Here is a 23,514-nt window from a genome sequence, read left to right as displayed (position 1 = left end):
CTATCTGGCATTTCACTGTAACTATCAACTCATTTGTTTCAATGTTGCATTAACCTCGCAGAGACAAATCAAACAGAAGTGCGTCAGTATGATTAATACAGACACAAATCTTATCCCTGATACGCAAACATGAGAAGATCTGCAGATGCTGGAAATTCAAGTAACACACACAAAATGCTGGTGGAACGCAGCAGGCCAGGCAGCATCTATAGGAAGAGGTATAGTCGATGTTTCGTCCTGACCGACGAAGGGTTTCGACCCGAAATGTCGACTGTACTTCTTCCTATAGATGTGGCCTGGCCTGCTGCGTTCCACCAGCATTTTCTGTGTGTTGCTTGTCGCTGATATTCTGTTTCGCGGAAGGCTAGATCCTGTAAAGCCTCATAAAAGACCGTCAAATTATACACAGCTTGTTACAGCTTTACATTTCACCTGTCAATGATGTGTGTGATTTTATTTTTGAGCGCTGTATACTTTCACCACCATGTTTACATGTACAGTCCTTGGTGGGGGTCACCTGTATATGATTCTGGGATGACTTTTAATGTGAAGTCCAGGCAGCATGACAGTAGAAAGAGTTGCAGTTTGTTACGCAATGCCCCAGCATGATGGGCACTTCGCATTTCTTCAGCAGCTCGGAACAGAAAAGTTTGCTCCCTAGCCAGCAAGGCTGTTTAATAGTCCCAAGCAGAGTATGAAGACACTGCATCAGTTTGTGTTATTTGGCGGCTATTTGCCAACTTGGTCCAGAGGCCGTTTCCCTTGGTCAGCGAGACATCATCCGGACAAACTCTGCCGAGGTAAAAGTTTGGAGAAGAATAGTGTTAACTGATGAACATGATTTGAGGTACACAGCCTAAGCTTTAGTTCAGATTTCTATAAAACATGACTAACATGCTGTAGGGAGACATAAAACTGGCCTGACTACTAATCTGACCAACGATCCCTCACCCCACTCTGCCCCTCCCTTCCGGTCTGTGTAAATGTGGTGCAGGAGAGTGGATTGTGTGGGGACAGTAAGGGTCATATGTAGTGTGTCATTACATGGATTCTGCGCGAGTGTGGCACACGCAATAGTGTGGGGTCTGAGTTGACATACGTGAATGCAGTGCATGCTCGTGAGAGTTTACAGTGCTGAGCGAGATGTGTGTAAAACTGTGGCCGATGAGGGCAGTGTACAACTGTGTGTGTGCAAAAGTGTGGGAATAGTGCATAAACATTATGTCTAACATGTAACAGTGCAGTGTGTATGATGAGCACTGAGTAAGATTGTGGCATGTTTGAGTTGGTGCTCTGAGTGTGTGAGAGCAGTGTACGGATATCTCAGGATTTGTGTCACTATACATAATGGGCAGGAATTTCCGAAGACACTGGGGAAAGCCTCACTCTCTTTCTCTCAAGTAACATCGACAGCTTTTTCACATCCTCTTTCAAGGTCATTCCCAGACTACTGAAAGATAGCCCCTCCAAGAATGCAACTTGACATGTTAGAAACATAGAAAACCTACAGCACAATACAGGCCCTTCGGCCCACAAATTCTTGCATCTCCCTGCATGAGCTTTTGAGCGGAAGCATATCCCTGTGGTTTAGTACACTTCCCAGCTCTGGCGGTGATGAAATTCAAGATTGTTTAATATCATTTCCAGTACACAAGTGTAAAGGGAAACAAAGTACTGTAATTATTACTCCAGATCCCAAAAAAAAGTCAAAAGTCAGAAAGTCAGAACGAACAGCCACTTGGTTTTGCAGCTCAGGCTGACGTTCCACAGGGATGGAGAGTCACTGGGACCCTTGTGTCATCTTTCACTCACTGGAATCGCTTTCATCCCACAAATATTCAGACGTTCAAAATGCACTTGTGTTCCCAACTTAACCGCTCATTTAAGTGCCAGTGTGTAAGCTTGGTAAAAGTAAAATTCATCAATCAGTGCAATTTTTAAAGCTCAATATTGCCAAACTTTGAACTGCAATCTCTTCTTCGAAGAGTTAAGTCGAATATCTGCATGCATGCTCGATCAGTCCAAACATATTCAAACTAAGAAATATAACTGAGGCCACTATGACATCTATTAACAAGCTTTGTCACAGTGAGTGAAAACCAGATAGATTAAACATCAGCTTTGTCCCCAGGGTTTGGTAGGTGAAGTAGTGGGGAGGGGACAGGTGAGAGGGGATCAGCTGTTTACAGTACAGATTATCCAGTTGGGATGAGCTAGGAAGTGCTGGGGGGAGGCAAGAATGGGATGAGCATCAGGCTGGTGATGTAGGAGTTGGCCTTGAGCCCACTTTGTCCTAGTACACACAGTGAGTTTTGGATGTGACGTACAGCCCCACCGTCTGCTTCTCACCTTCAAAGTCAACACGCCCATCACCGTTCAAGTCCACATCTTTCAGTATTTCTTCAATGTCCCGGTGTCCGATCTGTTGGCCAAGTAATTTCTTCATGGCTTCACGGAGCTCTGTCGTGCTGATCTCCCCGTCTCCATTTGTGTCGAACTGTACTTAAGGAATCGGACGAAGTCTCAGTGGACAGGAGTGTGAAACACAACATGAAACACACAATATGCCATTCCTCCCATCCATTTCCTGCTGGCTGTATGCATCATGCAAGCCTCCAATCCATTCTTCCCTGATTATCCACATCCAATCGCTTTTCCTTCATGCATTTATTCATCTATCCCTTTAACACCTTCGTACTATTTGCCCCAACACTGCCCTGCATAGCGATCTCACTGGGCTCTACTCTAGCAGGCTGAAGGAGAAGGCCTGCCTTGGGATTGGAGAACTATGTCTGTGCATGGGTGAGTGGGTGGGAGGGCGGAAAAGGGCTGGTTTCGCTGTTGTTGTTTCGTTGCTTGTTATGTCCTGCTTTGTTGTGGTCTGCGTGGTTCTGCCAAGCATTGCGGGCGCGCTATATTGGCGCCAGAATGTGTGGAGACAGTTGCAGGCTGCACCCAGCACATCCTCGGGACTGTTGTTTGTTAACGCAAACGACACATTTCACTGTATGTTTTGATGTACTGTACATGTGATATATAAACCTGAATCTTGAATCTACTTCAATGAATCACACCGGGGATGAATTTCTTGCTTACTTGCCCTCTGCTGGCTCACACACAGCAGTCACAATTTCCTGAGCTCAGGTTCAAGTCCTGAGGCTGGAGTATATAAAATGGCTGGTCCTCCCGAACCAGGGAAGGGCTGTACGTTGGGGGCTCCAAACGGCTGTTATTTTTCACGTATTAATTTAAAACCTCACCCTATTACTGTAATTTTTGGATTGCCAGTGACAGATGTTGGTCATTTATCCGTTTCAGCTGGCCGTCTGATTGCATTTGTTACACTAGTAGCTAAAAGATCCATCTTACCTAAATGGAAAGATTCTGATCCCCCTACTACCTTTCAATGGTTTTCTCAAACTATATTATGTTTAAACCTGGAAAAAATTAAGAGTGGTACGGTTGATTCTTCAGTTAAATTTGAAGAAACCTGGAGATCATTCATTCAACATTTTCACATGATGTAAGCTGTCCATTTCAGAACTTTTTTTTTTAATAATCTTTTGTTTATCTATAGAGGAGCGGAGTTAATGACAAATAATGTTCTTACCCGAGGGAATAGGACATCCCAGTCTTTGGTTTGTTTTTTTTAGTTTAGGGGGGTTCTTTATAAAACTCTTTTTCATGTTCAATTACTCAGAGATTGGGAGGCTTGAATTATGTATTTTACTCGAATTATATTTGTATATGTTAACCATTATCGATCACTTTGTATCATTAGTATTGTTATGTATATTAATCTGAAATTTAATAAAAAGATTGAAAATTTATTGACGTATCAATTTACAACAGATGATCTGGTCATCAGCACATTACTAAACGCAGGGACGTGCTGTGGGAAAACTCGCTGCCATCATTCCTAAATCACTGCAATGTCCCATACATAAACGCCCTCTGCTGCCAGTTGCCACTTCAGGATGTGCGGAGATCCTGAGACTTCCTCAACAATATCGGCTACTTCCCTGAACGTCTGGCATCCTTGGTTTCAGCCTTCCATGGCGTCACGCTTCTTATCTCCGTGACCTTCCCCAGCCCCACAACTACGGGGGTTGTCTGTGCCAGCCTGAGCCGGAGCCCTGGTCACCCGAGCATTGGTCTCACAGCTCCGGTGACCCAGGTTGAGTCCTGACCTCCAGCGCTGTCTATGCGTGGAGTTTGCAGGTTCTCCCAGGAGCTGAGTGGGTTGCCTGCGGGTGTGATGGCTTTAACCTGCATCCCAAAGAGTGTGGGAGAGCAGCAGAATCTGCAGAGATGATGGCAACTAACTGGGATTAGTTTAGGACCAGTGGAGGTGAATGTCTGACGTCCCATGTATGGTCAACAGTATCCATGCTCCATGAGTAAAATATTGCACGTCCTACTTATAGCTGTCCAGATCCTAAGCTGTGGAATTTCCCCTTTAGGCAGTTTTTCCGTCTCCCTCTGCCCCTCTTCTCCTTTAATTTGCTCCTAAAATCCTGCCTCATCTATCCCAGAATGTGGCTTGGGCATTAGGGTTTGTCTGCAGGTATGAGGTACGGAAAAGGAGAGATGGCAAACGTTTTGTATATGACGGGCAATCCTGTACTTACCCTCATACATAATTTCTCCATATTATCGGCACTAGGAATCGTCGCCCTCACTGACTGCCCTCCCTCCGCCTGAAGAAAGAGCTCAACGTGCCTTATGCTGAACTGCGCCTACGCCCTCGCGATCACTCAGGGGAGGCTGGTGAGCTGTCCAAGCCACACACTTCCTGTCCTTTGAAACGTGCCCACAGCTTCCCTTTTCGGAAGATGAGGAAAGGCCATTCAGCCCAGTCCGGCACCTCACCCCTGCCGTCCCAGAATGTCTGCACTGCTCAGTTTGGCAGAATATTCCAGGATAAGCTTCCATTATATAGAACAGTTAGAACTGTCCAAAGGAATGGCACATCATTCTTTGTCACTTTTATGATCTATCTAACCCTATTTGTTAACCCATTCTATTTCTGGTGAGAGAAGATGTGACACCAAACCAGGCCTTGAAATTTACATGGGGGTTCACCTGATTTCCCAGCAGAACTTTGCCGGGATCCCCACGGAAACGTGAAGGACTTTGATTCAGAGGTTTCTGCAGGAGACTGGGGGAAGCCCTATGGAAAAGGCAGCCGCGCTTCATTTAATAGTTGTGGAAATGGTCACCTCCTTGAAAGCATCCCGAAGCTCTTTCACTCCAATCATGTCAGCCGTTTCCGCCAGAAGCTTGGGTCCCATCAATTCCAAAAAGTCATCAAAATCAACATGGCCGCCCACTGAAAGTAAAACATACAGAAACAAGAGGCCTGGTGACAAACTTACTTCAAATGCATTCACTCTGCGGATGTTCAAGCAATCAGACTGGGTCCCTAAAATTATTTTTCAGAATTTAGTGATTAAATATTCAGTGCCTTTGAACTGCTATTTTAATGAAGCTAGCAATATGTTAAACAGGAGAAATTAATGTATTCAGATACTAATCAAAGGATCATCACACTGACACCTTGATCTATCATCGAGCAACATCCAATGTGGATTCTAGGGGTGACATCCACCCTCTTCATCCAGTCCTTGTTCAGGCTGGCCCAAATTACAACAGATAATAAACATTTCTAATGATATTTTAAACTGAAAAGAGTTAACAAAATGAAAGTTGGACCAATAGAAATAGAAAACGGGGAGATGGGAAATGAGCGTTTTACATCAGTCTTCACCATCGACAACGTGCTCAGCTTGTGAAACAGCTCCAAGTTGGGAATCGGAGGGCATGGAGGAGCTTGGAAAAATTACAGTGTCTGGAGACCGGAGGCTTATCCTGGTGTTGGAGGGCTATCCATTTCTGTGGTGGGCGGGGGGGGGGGGGCAGTGGGAAAGGGGCCTGTTCTGCTGCTTATCGCGTTCTCCGTTGTTTTGCCGAACATATGGACGTGGCGCCGGAGTGTACGGTGACACTTGTGGGCTCCCCCCAGCACGTCCCCAGGTGTGTCGGCTGTGAACGCAAACGACGCCATTCACTCTCTGTTTCGATGTATTTGTGATAAATAAATCTAAACCTAAGCCTGAGATTAAGGAAATGGTACTAGGTAAATAAACAAAGCTGCGAACTGACAGGTCTCCAGGTCCTGATGGATTTCCTCCCAGAATCTTAAAAGTGGCCAGCCAGATTGTTGACATGTTGATTTTAGTTTTCCAAAATTTCCGGCTTCGAGGCAGGAAAACAGCGAACGTAACTCCATTATCCAGAAAAGGAAGGAGACAGGAAGCAGGAAACCACAGGCTGAATAACTCAGCAGTGTGGAAATAATAGAAGCTATATAGAGTGGAGATGGAGAGGATGTTTCCTATAGTAGGGTGGGGGGCAGGGTAAGGCCAGAGACGTCAGAATACAAGGAGGTCCCTTTAGAACAGAGAAGAGGAGGAATTTCTTTTGCCAGAGGGTGGTGAGTCTGTGGACAAATGGCTGTGAAGGCCAAGTCTTTGGGTATATTTGGTGAAGGTTGACAGGCTCTTGATTAGTAAGGGTGTCAAAGGTTACATGGGTTGAGGGGTTAAATCAGGATAGAATGGTGGAGCAGACTTGATGGGTTGAGTGGCCTAATTCTGCTCCTATGTCTCATGATTTTATATTTAAAAGATGTTATGGAAATAGCAAGGTGATCAGAGAAAGTTAACGTGGCTTTGAGAATCGGCAATCATGTTTGACCAGTTTATTAGAGGTTGTCTTTTTTCAAAGAAGCTGTGAGTGAAAGGGAATTGGTGGATGTATGATCCTTAGATTTCCAGAAGATTAATGTAGAAAAGTCTGAGAGGTAACAGGCTGTTGTGGATAGACAGTTGGCTGGCTAACAGAAAACAAAGAGTAGGCATAAATGGGAAGTTCATCAGTGGTGTGACACTGGGATTGGTGCAGGGGCTTCAACACTGTATCATTTATAGTACGTACATCAATTATTTGGAAGAAGGAATCAGGTTTGATTACTAGATTTCCTGACAAGAAGCGAGGAAAATAAATTCTGAAGAGGAGAGAACAGATAGACAAGGTAAGAGAACAGAGATTTGACAAATGTATAATGAGAGAAAAATTGAAAGAGGCAAACTTGCGGAAAAGCACACCATCTATATGCTGGAAGACTGCACAGCTGTTGTTTAGAGCAGTGAGAAGGAGAGGCAATGGAAACAAGGAGGATCGGGCTTGTTTTCAGTGTTCTCAGAAACAAGAAGCAGGCGCCCAAGGCTCCAGGCCTTAGCATCCAGGAGATGTTGGTGTCTGCGTTCCTGCTTCACCGGGAACTCATGTTGTTGTTGCCGACAACAGGGCAAATTATGACCATGCCCAGTGTGGCCCTTAACTTTACTGCCAGGAGAGACTAACCAAGTAACAGCCCAACTGAAACCCCTCCAGCATAGAGGGGATTGCTTCTACCACCAATGTGCCCAGCATCAGCATCAGCCCTCATCAGTACCTGCCTTTCACTTGGGCAGCAACTCCTAAGGCACTGCAGTGATCATGCACCCATCCTGGCAGCTGGTCCAGCGCGTTGAAGCACTGGGCTGCTCCATCAGCCCCATGCCACGCATGAAATGTCGTGAGCATTCTGCTTGACTCAGTGCGTGGTCCAAGTAGACCCAGCACACAGATCTCAGGCAGCCACCCTCCAAATGGGGTGTAATCCACTGAGCTGCTTCCGATTTCAACATTCAGTGTGATGTGTCTGATGAAGTCAACGTTGTGTGTGAACTCACAGTTCATGTTAATTTGCTGGGAGAGTTCAATCAGCTCCATCTCGGTTGGCATGTAGCCCATTGTCCGCATGCAGTTGCCTAGATCTTTACAGCCAATGAAACCATCCTTGTCCTTATCAAATTCTCTGAATGCATCTCTTAACTCTGTCAACAAAGAACCACATAATCAAAAATAATACTTCATTTACAAGTCAGATCAATATACCATGAAACGAACATTACACAGAACACTACAGAACAGTACACGTCTTTTGGTTCTCGATGTTGTGCAATCGATTAACCTACTCGAAGATCAATCTAACCTTTCTCTCCTACATAGGGGCTCCATTTTTGTCAGCATTCGCTTTGTTACTTCATTGTCGAACACTGCCTACAGAGGTGTTTACCTGTGAAAGTGGAGCTATTAGGACAAAAGTCAGGAAGGGAGAGTGGCGGAGATGTTTGGGGAAGAAATTCAGAGCTTAAGGCCAAAGCTGGTCCTTCCAAGGTGCAGGGTTCCGTGCTGAGAGATGCGCAGAAGCTCAGTGCAGCCACCACAAAGGTTCTGTGGGGAAGGACCACAGTCTCGGGTCCCGTCACTGCCGGACGCTGAGGGGTTGGGTCCTGTGTAACAGACTCTCAAATGCTTTTGCATTGTTTAAGGAGAAAACATGAGTGGTTTTGACACATTGAAACATATTTTATTGACTTGATGGTACAATTAATGTAGAGAAAGTCAAGTTATGATTGTATTTCTTGCTTATGTTATGAATAAAGTGTATGTTTGAAGTTATATATTTTGAAGCCTGCCTGAACCTCACCGGTGTTCCACAGCAAAGTGTTATCCATAACCAAGTGTTGCAAACTGGCGCTTTCAAAGACCATATTCACAAAATGCTGCAGGAACTCAGCAGGCCAGGCAGTATCTATGGAAAAGAGTGCAGTTGGCGTTTCGGGCAGAGACCCTTTATCAGGACCTGTCTTCCAGCATCTGCAGAGTTTCTGTTGCTTGCTCTCTGCTCCAGTTCCAGCAGTCCTTTCTAAGATAAGGGACCCAAACCTGCTCACAATACTCCAAGTGATCCTCAACGAGAGGAGGGGAGCTGGAAGCCAGGAGCAGACGGGCAGTGATTTGGCCACCACTGCCGGCCCACCAACTGGAGAGCATCGTGGTTAAGGGTCGAAACACTTGGTGAAGGTTGGGAACCACCTGATGACATCTGCTCCTGGCTGAAGGCTATGGTTACCTTATAAGGTAACTGGAGAATGCACCCTAACAGGTGTATATAACAAGCAGTGCTTTACAAAGTCTTAACTTTACATCCTTGCTTTTATATTCTAGTCCTCTTGAAATGAATGCTAACATTGCATTTGTCATTGGCTAAGAAATGGGGAAACCATGATTTCTGATGAAAGTATTAATTTGATTGTTCTGTATTACATACATTAGGGTTATTGTACACGTGACTTTTCCACGAATATGTTGATATGTAAAGGGTGGAAGAGTCACCTCTAACAATGCCCCGAAGGGCTAGATAAGAACCACCCAGTGTCCTGACCAGGACTCCCAAACTGACTTGGCTTGGTAAAGTTTCGTGGAGGCCTTCCGTATTCCAATGAAAACATCCGTTGTAAGATAGGTAACCCACCAAGGTTTATACCAGAGCTCACTGTGTGTACTAGTTTAGCTTTGCTATTGGACAGTGCTGTCTTTTGCAACCTCAAAGCTTAAAGTCATGGAAGTACCAAGCAAATCATTGCAGCAAGATAGTCGGTGGTGTAAAGCCTCTGAAATTCTGCCTTGTAGTGCATTTCAAAGTCAAAGTGAATTTAATATCAAAGTACATACGAACAGTATCTGTCACCATACACTACCTAGAGATTCATTTTCTTGCAGAAATTTGCAGGAAAATAACAAATACAATATAATTTATGAAAAACTATACATAAATAAAGACTAATGAACAACCAATTTGAAAAATTGTGCAAGTAACAAAAAAATAAGTAATACTGAGAACCCAAGTTGTAGAGTCTTTGAAAGTGAGTCTACGGGTTGTGGAATCAGTTCAGAGTTGAGGTGGGTGAAGTTATCCACACCAGTTCAGGAGCCTGACGCTGTAGGGTAATAACTGTTCCTGAACCTGGTGGTGTGGGACTTACGGCTCCTGTACCTCCTGCCCGATGGTAGTATGAGAAGAGAGCATGGTCGGGATGGTGGGGGTCCTTGATGATGGATGCTGCCTTCTAGTTACAGCACTCCTTGTCAGCGTGCTCGGTGGAGAAGGCTTTGTCTGTGATGGTCTGGGCTGTATCCAACACTCTCTGCAGACGTTTCCATACCAGGCTCTGGAGCAACCAGCTCGGATACTCTCCACTGTGCATGTACATTTAATCTACTCTAGTATTTGCTCATCCTGGGATAAATTCCAATTGTTTTAGTGGAACCTTTAGTCGACCACAGCTTGCTGTGCAACACTGGGCAGTCTCATGCAGGCATTATTTTAACTTTGAAAATAATATTTATTCTTAATAAATGCAGCACGTACAAATGGAAATTCATTTTCTCTGCATTTAAATCAATACATTCCTTTGAAATGCATCAATGGCACTCCTTATGTTTTGTAACAAATGCACTTAGTCAAGCGACAGAGATAGGAAGGGGTCCAGAATAGGATGTGTGAACGTAGAACATGTAACAGAGGAGGGAAGTTTGCCTTTGTTTCTAATTACATGGCATTCTGTCCTGTTTATTCGTTGCTTTATTATGGGCTCTAGGTTTTACCTCTCATGAAGGGTATGCCATGTCATTTAAAAAAAAGATTAAAGTTCCTTCCTCCCATTTTGGAATGAGGTTAAAAGGATCTCGAAAGCAAAAGGTGAATGCTCTGGGACTAAAACTGGACCAAGTTAATTTTCACAGCACCAGGGTGCCCCTGTGCTATCTGACTGCCAGGTAATTGGTTGGAAACCCACTCCAACCCCAGTTCAATGTTGATCCCTTGCCCATTATCACTTCCAGATCGGTTTTAGCAAAGAGGAGAGTGGATTACAATGCCTAGCTTCTGGTGGATGGCCTGAATTGGTGCAGTGGCAATGTACACAGATGTGACTCTGCTGCTGAGATTCAATTCCACTTAAATCCACTCAGTGGCCACTTTATCAGTCACCCCTGTACACCTGCTCGCTGACACAAATACCTAATCAGCCAATCATGTGGCAGCAACTCAATGAAAAAAAGCATGCAGACATGGTCAAGAAGTTCGTTGTTGTTCAAACCCAACATCAGGATGAGGAAGACATGTGATCTAAGTGACTTTGACATGGAATGATTGTTGGTGCCAGACAGGGTGGTTTGAGTATCTCACAAACTGTTGCTCTCCTGGGATTTTCACGCACAATAGTCTCTAGTGTTTACAGAGAATGGTGTGAGACACAAAAACAAAACATCCAGTGAGTGGCAGTGCTGTGGGTGAGAACACCTTGTTAATGAGAGAGGTCAGAGGAGAATGGGCAGACTGGTTCAAGCTGACAGGAAGGTGACAGTAACTCAAATAACCACACGTAACGACAGTGGTGTGCAGAAGATCATTTCATAACACACAACACATTGAACCCTGAAGTGGATGGGCTACAGCAGCAGAAGAGTACACCAAGTTCCATTCCTGTACCTAATAAAGTGGCCACTGGTTGTATATAATAATGTGAAATGTTTGGTATAAAATCAGAGAACAAGTCTCTTCCCCAACCAGTACAAGCTCAAAGGGAACTCCTAAACGCTACATCTGCTATTTGCCACCTTTTTTTCCTTCTGGTTTAAGATCGTCTTGGTGTAGCTCGGCAACTGCTTGTTGGTGGCAGACAAAACAAAGGAAACAACTAGATGATTCATTAATAATGCTTTTTTGCTAAACGATCACTGCAAACAGTAGACTGTAACTTCCCTGTCAGAGTTGAGCCTGTTGAACCCGGCATTTTTACAGTGGGAACTGAAGTCCTGAAGGTACAGGACAGCTGCGGCGTGGTGTGTACGGGCCGAACCAAGGTGGAGGGGTCCCGGCCGGAGAGCAGGGAACGAGCCAATGTTTGGCTATTCTGGGAACGAACTTGGAGGCAATTTGATTCGGCAGAACTGAGGTGAGGTGAGCGGAGGCCGCGCAGAGTTGAAGCGGCGGGGCCCGGTCCTGGGCCCGAGGTTTGATCGCTTTAAGCGTTGTGCTGAGTTGAGGTGGCAGGGCATTGGCCCAAGGGCTTATCGAAACCGCAGGGTCCAGGTCCGAGAGCAAGGTCTGGTCGATTTAAGCACCGGGCCACCGGGCCAGATGGAGAAGGACAGGGTGTCGGGGCCGGAGGCGAGGCATAGGCCTGTTCAGAACGCTGCTCCACAAGGTTTACTCGTCCCCGCGCTGAACTTCAACCCGTTACTCCGCGAGCTTGACTCCTCTCTGCACCGAACTGCAGCTGTGGCCTGCAACTATCACAGTGGGAACTCACTGTAGCGAACTTCAGTTCTGCATGCTGTTTGCTTATTTTTATTGTTTGCATGGTTTTTCTTTTTTTTTCTTTGCACGATGGACGTTTGACTGTCTTCTTTTGTTTCCATGGGTTCTATTGGGTTTCTTTGCTTTGTGGCTGCCTGTAAGGAGACGAATCTCAAGGCTGTATAAAGTATATATACTTTGATACCAGTCTGCAACGAGTCTGTGGTGGCCAGTGCGATCATGTTTGCTGTTGTGTGCTGGGGCAGCAGGCTGAGGGTGGCAGACACCAACAGAATCAACAAACTCATTCATAAGGCCAGTGAAGTTGTGGGGATGGAACTGGACTCTCTGACAGTGGTGTCTGAAAAGAGGATGCTGTCCAAGTTGCATGCCATCTTGGACAATGTCTCCCATCCACTACATAATGTACTGGGTGGGCACAGGAGTACATTCAGCCAGAGACTCATTCCACCGAGATGCAACACAGAGCGTCACAGGAAGTCATTCCTGCCTGTGGCCATCAAACTTTACAACTCTTCCCTTGGAGGGTCAGACACCCTGAGCCAATAGGCTGGTCCTGGACTTATTTCCTGGCATAATTTACATATTACTATTTAACTATTTATGGTTTTATTACTATTTATTATTTATGGTGCAACTGTAACGAAAACCAATTTCCCCCGGGATCAGTAAAGTATGACTATGATAATAAGTGTACTTTGACTTGACTTATTTTGCAGAGCGTGTCAAATCCGGGACCAAATGTTAAGGAGGGTTTCTGTACATAGATCTCTCTGTATTAATGCTGTGCCTTGGACTAGTTCCTCAGAGGTGACTTAGGCCTTATAATGCAATATAAGGCTCTCTGTAAAGAATATTCACATTTTATATTGCAAAGCACCAAGTGAAGATACAAGTACTACAGTCATTCCACAGGGAAAGCAGCCAAAATCACCATCAGTGATTAAGGTATGAAAAAATGCTTCAGGGGAAACTAACTCTCTATAAAGGACAATAAACTCGATGGAATTAATTACAATTTGGATCTCCAAATGAACACCCCAGCAATCATCAGTAAGAGTCGGAGGACTGAGTGGGCATTGACATTCGAGCTGATTAATGCAATTCAGGAGAGTGTTCACAGATTCCCTCCTTCACCAAAATCCAGAGTCAAACATTTCAAAGTAAGGGAGAGAATAAACAAATAGATGAAAAACAATCTGTAGCATTTAAGGGCTGTATGAGACAACGATCTGGAATGGAATTAAATGGTGAAGATGAAAGGTGTGCAGATGGGAGAGGTAGGTGATGGTTGCAGTACAGCCCATTTATATTTCAAGCTCCCTTCTGTGTTGCTTGCTCACTGACATCATCAGTTCACTCCTTGTCCCTGAGAAATGCATTTCAGCCATAATTCCAATTGCTTGCATCGGTGCTGTCTACCTTCTCAATTTCCCACACCTGCAGCATCCATATTACGTTCACCAATTTCACAGTCATTACTGGCAAACTACGGCCAGTGATTCCCCAAACCATCTTCATGGACGGCCGCAGAATGGAGGGATTTTCTTACCTGATTTAGAGCCCGAATACTGAACTGTTATCAAGGAGATTAAGAGCCACTGCATCACTAGTGTCCCTAGCATTAAAAGCATAATTTCGCTACACAATTATCATACATTAGTTCCACTTGTGAAGGCTTCATGGACACAGTCCTCTGCAACTCTTAGAAAATAGGGGAAGCAATATTATTCTATTCATAGTTATCCTTGAACAACACGATGATGAAACACACACGCACGTGCACGAACACACACACACGGACCAGTATAATGTAATAAAACTTCCAGAGTTCACCTCATAAACAGCTCCATAAAAAGAACAAATTCTTCTTCACACTTTAGCTAGTTCTCATAATTTTGTACATAAGAATTAATTGTTTTGTCACTCTTGGTATTCATTTAGTAATATGCAATGATTGGGAATGCACTGTTGAAGTAGATAGAGGAACCAGATTCAATCATAACTTTGAAAGATAATTGGATAAAAAAAATGAAAAAGGAGGAATGCAAGAGCAGGCTAGAGAAGACAGAGACCCTCGGCAGGAAGTCCTAATGAAAGTCTCGGCCTGAAACAGCGACCATTTATTCCTTTCCATAGATGCTGCGTGATCTGCTGAGTTCCTCCAGCATTTCGTGTGTGTTTCTCTGCATTTCCAGCATCTGAAGAATCCCTTGTGTTGGAGAAGCAGGGGAATGGGACTCACTGTAGAGCTCTTTCAAAGTTCTGGCCAGGGGCTCAATAACCTGCCTGTGCTGTATGATTCAATCATATTGATTAGAGTATGAACATGCTGTCTCTTAAGACAATATTGATCTACTGAGACATCTGATCATGTATTCTGGAGTGGCTAAAATGAACTCAGCCATTTTGGAAACAAGATCCCAGTTCAAAAACTCACCCTTTTGCCATAAGTTCATCAGACAAAGGAGCAAAATTAGGCCATTCAGCCCATCAAGTCTGCTCTCCCGTTCCATCATGGGTAATTTATTATCCTCCTCAACCCCATTTTCCTGCTTTCTCCCCATAACCTTTAGCGTACAGACTAATCAAGAACTTATCAACCTTGCTTTAAACATACCTAATGATCTTGTCTCCAATGTGGCAATGATTTCCAGAATCTAGTTATTCTGTATTCAAATAGGGTGCGTGAAGGAAGGAGGGAAAATGTAAATGCAGCGTCTGTGCAAAATAGTCCGAAGGATTTGTCTTGTGGCACTTTAAAAAGTACAAAAAGAGAAGGCTGCTTGTTTTTAACTATGTACTTCATACCAATGTAAAAGGTGTCAATGTATCTCAAAAGTACTGAAAATTAAAAGAATTGCTTACCTTCAATTTCTTCTGCTCCCAGTTCTCTGTCCTAGTGGCAAAAGAGTTTGCATTAGAATGGTTTAAGGATTTCAATGCAAATACAATTATGTCAGAAAGGACTTTTTCCACTTCACATGGTTTTCCATTCCTTTCAACAAGGAGAGGCTCCTGATATGGACTCATTCCCAGAGGTACTAGTGTCTGTGTTGTTGGCTTCTTTTAATTAACGATAGGTAGATATGGACAGTTTGACTGTCATGCTCTAGAGGGGTGCACCAATTGAATCCAACAGTTGAAAGCAAAAGGAGCATTTCAAATAAAATATTATTTCAAATATACATTACTGATGTCATGCACTATGCACCTCAGTGTTAATGGCCACTGGAAATCAAGGTACAATCTTCCTTGCTGAATGAGATCATATTAAAACATTTGCCTCTGGAATGCATGCAGAGAAGTAATTAGAGATGAAGCACGATATAGTGGACTCACTGAACAGCTGGACTCGGAGTGTGCAGCTGGGAAAATGAACTGTGCACCTGGTCGTTTCCTGGGCTGTTTCCTACAAGAGGTGTTCTCTTCCCACGGATACTGGACACTGGGATCTTCAATAAGCAAACAGCAGCAGGGCATGATAATCCACAAAAATGAGCAGGAATGAAATGTGGAGACTATGACGCTTTACGTTAGCAGATGCTAACTGAAGTAAAAGCCCAGAGTCCAATCAGCAGAATATCTATTTATATTCATCCTAGCCTAACCAATTTTATTCTTCTTACATTCCCATCAACTGCCCCAAGGGTCACTGAACAAGCAACTTACAGAGGTCAATTAACTTGGAAGCACGCACATTTCTGAGATGTGTGTGGAAACCGGAGTGCCCAGAAGAGATGACGATTAAGCATTAGCTTAATTTGTCACATACCCCGAAATATACAGTAAAGTGAGTTGTTTGTGTCAGTGAGGATCGTGCTGGGCAGCCTGCAAGTGTTGCCATGCTTCTGGCGCTAAAATGACACGCCCACAGCTCACTAACGTTAACCATACGTCTTTTGGAATGTGGGAGGAAATTGGAGCACCCAGTGGAAATCCGCGCAGTCACGGGGGAAAGGTGCAAACTCCTTACGGGCAGCAGTGGGACTCGAACTCCGATCTTACCGCTGGTGCCATAAAGTGAGACGCCACCGTGCTGTCTCTGCAGCCAATGCAGCGGCGGGAAGAACTTACAACCTCTGCACTCTTCGCACCGAGGGCAGGATTGAAGTCATGCCACTGGAGTTCTGAGGCAGCAGCTCTACTGACTGCAGCGCCATCTCAGTAACAGAGAAATGCCAGGAACACTCAGACAGTCAGGAGGAATCCGTGGAGCTAGAACCAGAAGTAACGAGCCCCAAGTATAAAACCAGCCTCTTTCTCAAAAGATACCATCCAATCTTTTTTTTTGAATTTGGACATTCTGCTGTATCTTACAAGATTTATTTTATTTGTGTAGGAGAAACACTTACGATTTTGCTGCTGGTTTTTAAGGGTACAGGAGCTGAGCGATGTTTAAGTACTTGATGATATTTATGTATTTAGGCGTTTTTTTATTCCATATCTGTACTTTAACCACTAACTTTATTTTCTATACAATTCTTTGTTCTTTATAATTGTTGAACATTGTCTTTTTGTTGCATTTTGCAGTAACACACCACAGCAAATTCCTAATACAGTGGATTGTGCTCAACTGGGACACATCAGGACCAGTACATTTTGGCCCAATTAATCATCACCCAAGTAGCTGAAATTTCAGGGAAATAGTTAAAAAGGTATTAAAAAAATCAAACTATCATTTAAATGAGTAACAAATTATGTATTTAAGTGAAAAACAAAATAAATTATAACATTACCGATACTACCACAGTACTACAAAACTGTTTCTAATAGTTAACAATCCATCCAGCGAGTGCTGCTATGTTCTTTGGACTATAAATGAGCAAAAATAGTGAAGATAATGGACTGCCTTCACACAACTTTCAATGGTTGCATCCTCCAAATCTTCATTTTCATTGTAACATTCAAGATGATTGTTCATACCTTCAAATTATTTGTAGTTTCTAACTTGTCAAAGTAGTTTCATTTTCACTCCCAGCCTCTTCTGGTGGCTCCAAACCTGAATGCTTGAAACTGCAGTGTGCAAAACAGTTCTGAAATGCCTTACTGCTTATTTTTTGCCAACTATCAATGACAAAAATCACTGAGTTTTAAACAAAAGCACATGCAGCTAATGCTACTTAAAAGCTGTTTGCTCTAAGCACGGTGTAGTATCTAACAGCCACAGCAAGTGCTTGCGACTGATGTTAGCTAGAAACTGCTCGGCAACAATCTCGTGTCTCAATTAAGCTGCGTAGTGTCCCAAATAAATGAAGGGAATCCCAGCTGTTTTCTCGTTTAGTTTTTGTTAAGAGTTGTCCAGAATAAACGGCTGCCCTGATATTTACTGGAATCCACTGTACACGTGAACATACATGGTGAATAAATTTGACCCTTGATCCTCAATCTTTAAGCTTTACTTCTTTATAGTGGCCAAGCCATGCAGCAATTTAAACAAAGACTTGTACATCAGGGAACATGAGGAGAAATGTAGTTCAGCAACACAAAGTTCACAGAGACAAGTAGCTTTACAGACCAGACCTCACACTTCATCTCTGCTAACACACACACACAAAACGCTGGAGGAACTCAGCAGGTCAGGCAGCACCTATGGAAAGGAATAAACAGTCAACAATGAAGGGTCTTGGCCCGAAATATCAACTCTTTATTTCTCTCTATGGATGCTGCCTGACCTGCTGAGATCCTCTGGCATTTTGTGTGTTACCCTGGATTTCCGGCATCAGCAAAAGCTCTTGTGTTAATCTTTACCTCTGCTGTGGTGCATTTCTTGACAGCCATTGCTCATACAGAAGTGGCATGTGGGACAGCCGCAGCGGGATGGGAGTATTTACACTTATACAGTATCCTTCATGCTCAGACGGTCACCTCACTTTATAGCTAGGTAAACACCGCTGAGCATTGTATACGGTGCAGTCAATGTGGCAGCCCATTTATTAAAGTTGGATCAGCCAGGATGAAATGGCGGAGCAGACCCGATGGGCCAAATGGCCTAATTCTGCTCCTATATCTTCTAGTCTAAAAGTAAACTCATACAAAAAGCACAGAAGGAAGAAGAAGAAGAAAGTCCTTCACTCCGAATGGAGTCACCTGGGCGCCGTTTTTTTTTAGCAGGCTTTCTTATTTTTACGAGGCTGAGTTGCTAGCTCGACGCTCAACCCAGCACGGATGGAAAGCGTGCAAGGGAGCCGGCTGGATTTGGACTCGGGAGCCTTTGCTCCAAAGTCCAGCGCTGATGCCACTACGCCACCAGCCGGCCTACAAAAAGCATAAGGAAATGACTAAATCATCAACATTGATTTAAGCACGCAGGATTAGTCTGGGCATGAAGATCGTCAGTGCTGTTTTTTTTATTGAGATTTAGCACGGAACAGGGCCTTCTAGATATTCGAGCTGCACCAGCCATCAACCCCCAATTTAATCCTAATCTAATCATGGGACAATTTACAATGACCAATTAACCCACCAAACGATACATCTTTGGATTGCGAGAGGAAACCAGTGCACCCCGTGGGACACCTACGCAGTCACGGGGAGAACGTACAAACTCCTTACAGGCAGCGGTGGGAATTGAACCCAGGTCGCCTGTACTGTAAAATCGTCATGCTAACCACTATGCTACCGAGCTGCCTCTTCTTTGCAAATTTATCTTTTTAAATCTTTTTATTGAATCAGTATACAAAAGGTAAAACATATAGCAAACAATACATTGTTAAGATATAAATATACAAGTAATATTAATACAAAAAAAATGCAAACAACGTAAGTTAGTTATAAAATAACAAGGTAGTATAGTTGTATACTAATTTTCCATATATATCGATAGAACGAGAAAAAAAATCAATAAAAAACCTACTGTACAACTAACCTACAAAGCAAAGCAATGGGCTAACTAGGTAAATAGTAGACTTGAACAAATTAAACAATCACGTCCTCAAACCCGACCTCCGCTAATAACAGATAAATCCACGAAGGGAATGTATGTATGATCAGAGAGAAAAAAAATAGTTACATTAAATGAAAATATTGAATAAAAGATCTCCAGGTCTGTTCAAATTTAACTGAAGTATCATAAAGATTACTTCTGATTTATTCCAAATTTAGACACAGTATCATTTGAGAGAACCAAACAAAAACGTAGTTGGGGCATTAATCTCCTTCCAATGTTGTCTTTGCAAATTTATCAGGAAATTTTTCTGCATGATCTCACTTTAATATCTCATCTGAAAAACTCTATCTCTAACAGCACAGCACTCTCTCGGTCCAAACTGGACAGCATATGTGCTTGCCTGTCTGCAGAAAGCGATTGCGAGCTACTGGGTACCAAGAATCTGAGGAAGGTTTATTTTGCTGTGTTGCTTGGCCAGGTTCTTTGTGGAAGTTTGAAAGATAAATTCAAAAGGTGGATCAGCCATGATGAAATTCAAACTACAATAAATCAGCCAAGATAAACTCAAACTTTCTGTGCTCATTATATGATGGGAGCCTAAACACGGCTGGAGAGTGATAAAACAGCTTCTAGAGGCAACCTCCTGCCAATAATATGTTCAAGAGTCATAATGCCTCCCTGAGTTATAATGTTACTGTAACAATGCTGCTGATGTAAGCACATTGTAATTGATATCTGCGGGTAGCTTGTTACGTCTGTACAGTGTCAAAATGTGCCCAGACAACAAAAGCAATTTACACTCTGAAATGGCAAAATTTTCAATATCCACACCTTGACTTGATGTTTTCTTTAAACTCAGCAGCAATACCATGCTAAATAACAATACAAGGCTGATCATAAACATAGTCGGGTATATGAATCTCAGGGAAGCCTGTGCTCTCCATAACCACTCTTAAGCTGACGACAATGGCCGAGTGCAGAATCTAAGCACACACCCTGGTAATAAGATCGAATGACCAACTCCTTGAACTACACTTTGAGGGTCAGAAAGATCCAATAATAATCACCAAATGATGTGCCTTAAAACTCACATTTTAATCACAGCTAACTAAGCCTAGCAAGTAACCAATTTTGAAGAGCAAACCTTTATGCTCAGCTCAATCATCAGTTGCAGCAATCGCTCTGAGCCCAGGTTAATCACTGAGACTAGGTATCATCTCTTGCGTTATGTGCTCACATTCAGCATACTTATGAAGTTTGAACACGTGCAGTCTAAAGCAAACATCTCCACTTCTGACCTTATGTTGGAAGGAAGGTGATTAATGAAGCAGCCAATGGTTGGGCTTTGGACAATGACCTGGGCAACTCTTGCAGTGATGACCTGAGCTACGATTAACGACCTCCATCAACCATTGTGTGAGCTTTAACTCCAACCATTGCTCTGCTTTACCCTGAGTTTCAATGATTTCTGTTGGGCACGTGGCCAAGTGGTTAAGGCGTTCGTCTAGTTATCTGAAGGTCGCTAGTTCGAGCCTCAGCGGTGGCAGCGTGTTTGTGTCCTTGAGCAAGGCACTTAATCACACATTGCTCTAGTCTGTGCGAGGAGTGGCGCCCCACACAGACTTCCAATCTGCGCCTTGTAAGGCATGAAAATGCCCGACGCAGGCCTCTCATGGTCTGAGTCGACGTTCCTTCCGCCCTTCCCTCCTCCCTTCCTTCCTTCAATGATTTTGGTTTTACCAGGTGCCACACCCCCCCAGATGATACCTTGGTGTCAAGGGCATTCAGTCTCACCTCACCTCTACTAATTGAGCAAGTCTATGGTGAAACCCAAATTGGGTGTCAGGAAGCACGAATCTAAATGCTGCCTGATGGCACTGTCAATAGCAACATTAGGGCATTATTAATGGTAACATCCATCACTCTACTGATTGTGAGTAGGCTAATTGGGCAATAGTTACACTGGATTGGATTTTTATGCTTTTTTGTGAACTAGACATACCTGGGCAATTTTCCACATTGACAGGTGGATACAGAGTTAGACATAGTACTGAAACAGCTTGTTCAGGAACACAGAATCTTCAGTACTACAGCTGGGATGTTGCCTAGTCCAAAGTGGTAGTTAACAGTCAAATATATTGATGGTTCTGCAGGCATATATAAGCAAGACTTGATAAGGACACTCACATGACAATGTGGTAATTTCATGGTTAATGTTACCATGCCTGCTTCTTTTTAAACCCAGATTTGCCCCATTACTTGAATGTAAACTCTCCAGTTGCCAGCAAGGAGCTCATGCCTCTGCATCAATGGTCATCCCACAACCCATCAGCCTTTCCTTCAGAACATTAGAAGAAGGAACACCCATCTGGCCCCATCAAGCCCTTCCCACCGTTCAGTTTGATCATGGCAGACAGAACTGAGAAGTGGAGTTGCTTTCACCAGTAGGAGTGTCATGAACAAGGGGATATACCTGGAAAATAAGTGGTTGGTTATTTAAAACTAAGGTGCCTAGACATTTCTTCTCTCAGAGGCCACTGAATCTCTGGAATTCTTTGCCCCAGAGGTGGTGGAAGTCACATCATTAGAGATAGTTAAGATAGACCTCAACTTAATAATTGGTGCATAACACCATAACAGATAGGGAAAAATGAGGCCATTTGGCCCATCCAGTCTGCTCCACCATTACATCAAGGCTGACACATTTTTCTGTCAACCCCATTCTCCTGCCTTCTCTCTGTAACATTTCACACCCTGACAAATCAAGAACCTACCAACCTAAAATACACCCAATGACCTGGCCTCCACAGTTGCCTGTGACAACGAATTCCATAAATTCACCACCCTCTGGCTAAAGAAATTCCTCATCTTCATTCTAAATGGACATCCGTCTATTCTGAGGCTGTGCTTTCTGGTCAGACTATAGGAAACATCCTCTCCACATCTACTCCATCTAGCCCTTTCAATATCTGTTTGGCTTCAATGAGATCCCAGTCATCCTTTTAAATACCAATGAGTACAGGCCAAGAGCCATCAAAAGCTCTTCATATGATAATCCTTTTATTCCCAGAATCATTTTCGTGAACCTCGTCTGAATCCTCACCAATGCCAACAAATCCTTTCTTAGATAAGAGGCCCAAAACTCACAAAACTCCAAGCAAAGCCTCACGACTGCCTTATAAAATCTCAGCATTGTATCCTTGCTTTCATATTCTAGTCCTCTCAAAATGAACGCTAACTTTGCATTTGCCTTCCTTACCACTGACTCAACTTTCAAGTTAACCTTTAGTAAATCCTGCAGGAGTGCTCCCCATGCACCTTGGATTTCTGAGTTTTTTGCCCGTTTAGAAAGTAGTCAATACTTTTACCCTTTCATCAAAGTGCATGACCATACAATTCCTAACACCATATTCCATTTGTGACTTCCTTGCCCATTCTCCTAATCCATCTAGGTCCTTCTGCATCCTCCCTGCTTCCTCAAAACTACCTACCCCTCCACCTATCTTTGTATCATCTGCAAACCTGCCAACAAAGCCATCAAATCCATCAACAATATCATTGATATATAACATAAAAAGAAGTGGTCCCAACATTGAACCCTGCAGAACACAGATTCTCCTTCATCAATCTTGCTTGTTAATTCCTCAAAGAATTCTAACAGACAACCATGCTGACTTTGGCCTGTTTTATCATGTGCCTACAAGCACCCTGAAACCACACCCTAGACCCTAACATCTTCACAACCACTGAGGTTAGGCTAACTGGTCTATAATTTCCTTTCTTCTGCCTCCTTCCCTTCTTAAACTGTGGAGTGACATTTTGCAATTTTCCAATCCTCCTGATCCATGCCAGAATCTAGTGATTCTAAAAAGATCATCACTAATGCCTCCACAGTCTCTACAGCCTCCTCTTTCAGAACCCTAGGGTGAAGTCCATCTGGTCCAGGTGACTTATCTACCTTCGGATCTTTCACCTTCTCCCTAGTAAGAGCAACTGCACTCACTTCTTTCCCCTAACGTTCTCGAATGTCCGGCATATTGTTAATGTTTCAATTGTTGAGTCATCTTGCAGACCCCAGATATTATCTGTTTCTCTTGCTACTGAAGTTGTCTGGCTTGCTGAATATTTCCAGCATTTCTTGTTTTTATTTCAGATTTCCAACATCTGCAGTTTAAAAAAATTTTCAGGAACCTACATCGTTCTGGCCAGTGATCGCTGCTGTAATGCAGGACAAGGAGCAACTGAGCAATGGTTTTAAAAAGTTATGAGGGGGATACAAAGGGGCTCCAGTGTAATTTAGGCAAGCAGGCATCTGCATGGCAGATGCAGCCTAAGTGAGGTTACTCAC

At 43.5% G+C, this 23,514-nt stretch overlaps 1 protein-coding gene across 4 annotated transcripts in view; it reads right to left on the bottom strand.

Moving 5' to 3' along the window:
- Positions 1-338: 338 nt before the first annotated feature.
- The window catches only part of LOC134338642 (calcium-binding protein 1-like), a 106,964-nt gene continuing 83,788 nt past the window's right edge, over positions 339-23,514 (bottom strand). For 3 of the 4 annotated variants that reach the window (XM_063034644.1, XM_063034645.1, XM_063034646.1), the window contains 5 exons: positions 15,146-15,176; positions 7,800-7,943; positions 5,223-5,332; positions 2,350-2,497; positions 339-792 (listed from right to left, as the gene is read on the bottom strand). In XM_063034644.1, the coding sequence (XP_062890714.1) occupies positions 767-792; positions 2,350-2,497; positions 5,223-5,332; positions 7,800-7,943; positions 15,146-15,176 (459 nt within the window). In that variant the 3' untranslated portion in view covers positions 339-766. Of the gene's footprint in view, positions 793-2,349; positions 2,498-5,222; positions 5,333-7,799; positions 7,944-15,145; positions 15,177-15,619; positions 16,302-23,514 lie in introns of those variants that run through there. The other variant, XM_063034647.1, reaches the window with a different exon arrangement.

This window comes from Mobula hypostoma, chromosome 27, assembly GCF_963921235.1.
Source record: "Mobula hypostoma chromosome 27, sMobHyp1.1, whole genome shotgun sequence".
In the NCBI taxonomy this organism is placed as follows: Eukaryota; Metazoa; Chordata; class Chondrichthyes; order Myliobatiformes; family Myliobatidae; genus Mobula; species Mobula hypostoma.
The sequence above is the reverse complement of the archived record's forward strand: the minus strand, read 5'-3'. Positions and strand labels throughout refer to the sequence as shown.